Source organism: Penaeus monodon, chromosome 31, assembly GCF_015228065.2.
Source record: "Penaeus monodon isolate SGIC_2016 chromosome 31, NSTDA_Pmon_1, whole genome shotgun sequence".
Lineage (NCBI taxonomy): Eukaryota > Metazoa > Arthropoda > Malacostraca > Decapoda > Penaeidae > Penaeus > Penaeus monodon.
Genome location: NC_051416.1, coordinates 11,558,042 through 11,558,679, shown reverse-complemented (window position 1 = coordinate 11,558,679; position 638 = coordinate 11,558,042). Strand labels below are relative to the sequence as shown.

At 41.7% G+C, this 638-nt stretch overlaps 1 protein-coding gene across 1 annotated transcript in view; it reads right to left on the bottom strand.

The window, feature by feature from the left end:
• Positions 1-638, bottom strand: part of LOC119593033 (tyrosine-protein phosphatase non-receptor type 4-like) — a gene marked incomplete at its 5' end in the record, with an annotated part of 330,438 nt that overhangs the window by 132,634 nt on the left and 197,166 nt on the right. Inside the window, 1 exon segment of the mRNA XM_037941929.1 lies at positions 401-583. Within this exon segment, the coding sequence (XP_037797857.1) occupies positions 401-583 (183 nt within the window).

Sequence of the window (638 nt, the reverse complement as noted above, 5' to 3'; positions counted from 1 at the left end):
TACATTTGATCAAATTCTCTCACCAGCCATCACTCACATCATTAAGATGCTTAGAGGCACACAAAACATGATAATGTATGTAAACCAGCAGTATTTTGTGCCAGACTCCATAGAACAGACCAGAGACCACACAAAATATATACACATTCACCAGTTCGAATATTTGCAAAATACCATAAAAATAACTGACATTTTTGGCATTTAGTGGTAGGACACAATCAAATGATGATGAGATTTCATTCACACCAAAGCAAAGAAAAGAGTGTAAATACAATGGAAACTCAATGGCCCACAAAAGCAATAGGCTGTTAAACAAACTGCCAAACCTTCTAAATGCCAAAGAAAAATGTCTTTTGTTATTTAATGTGGGGTCTTGATGTAAACAAAAGCAAAAACTCACGTGTCTGGTGTTTGCGCTTCGCCCCACGCCATCTTCGGCGTCTTGGTGCCCTGGAGGGAAGTGACTTTGTACCCTGAGGAGTCGGTTCTTGGCCTAACTGAGGATCCCGAGCCTGACCGAGGTTTGCGGCTGATATCGCTCGGGGTCGGCACTGTCTGGCGGGCAAACCTTTTGGACGGAGACCTAGAATCAAGTAAGAGTTAGATAAGGATTATAGAAATTCAATTACCATCTCTTA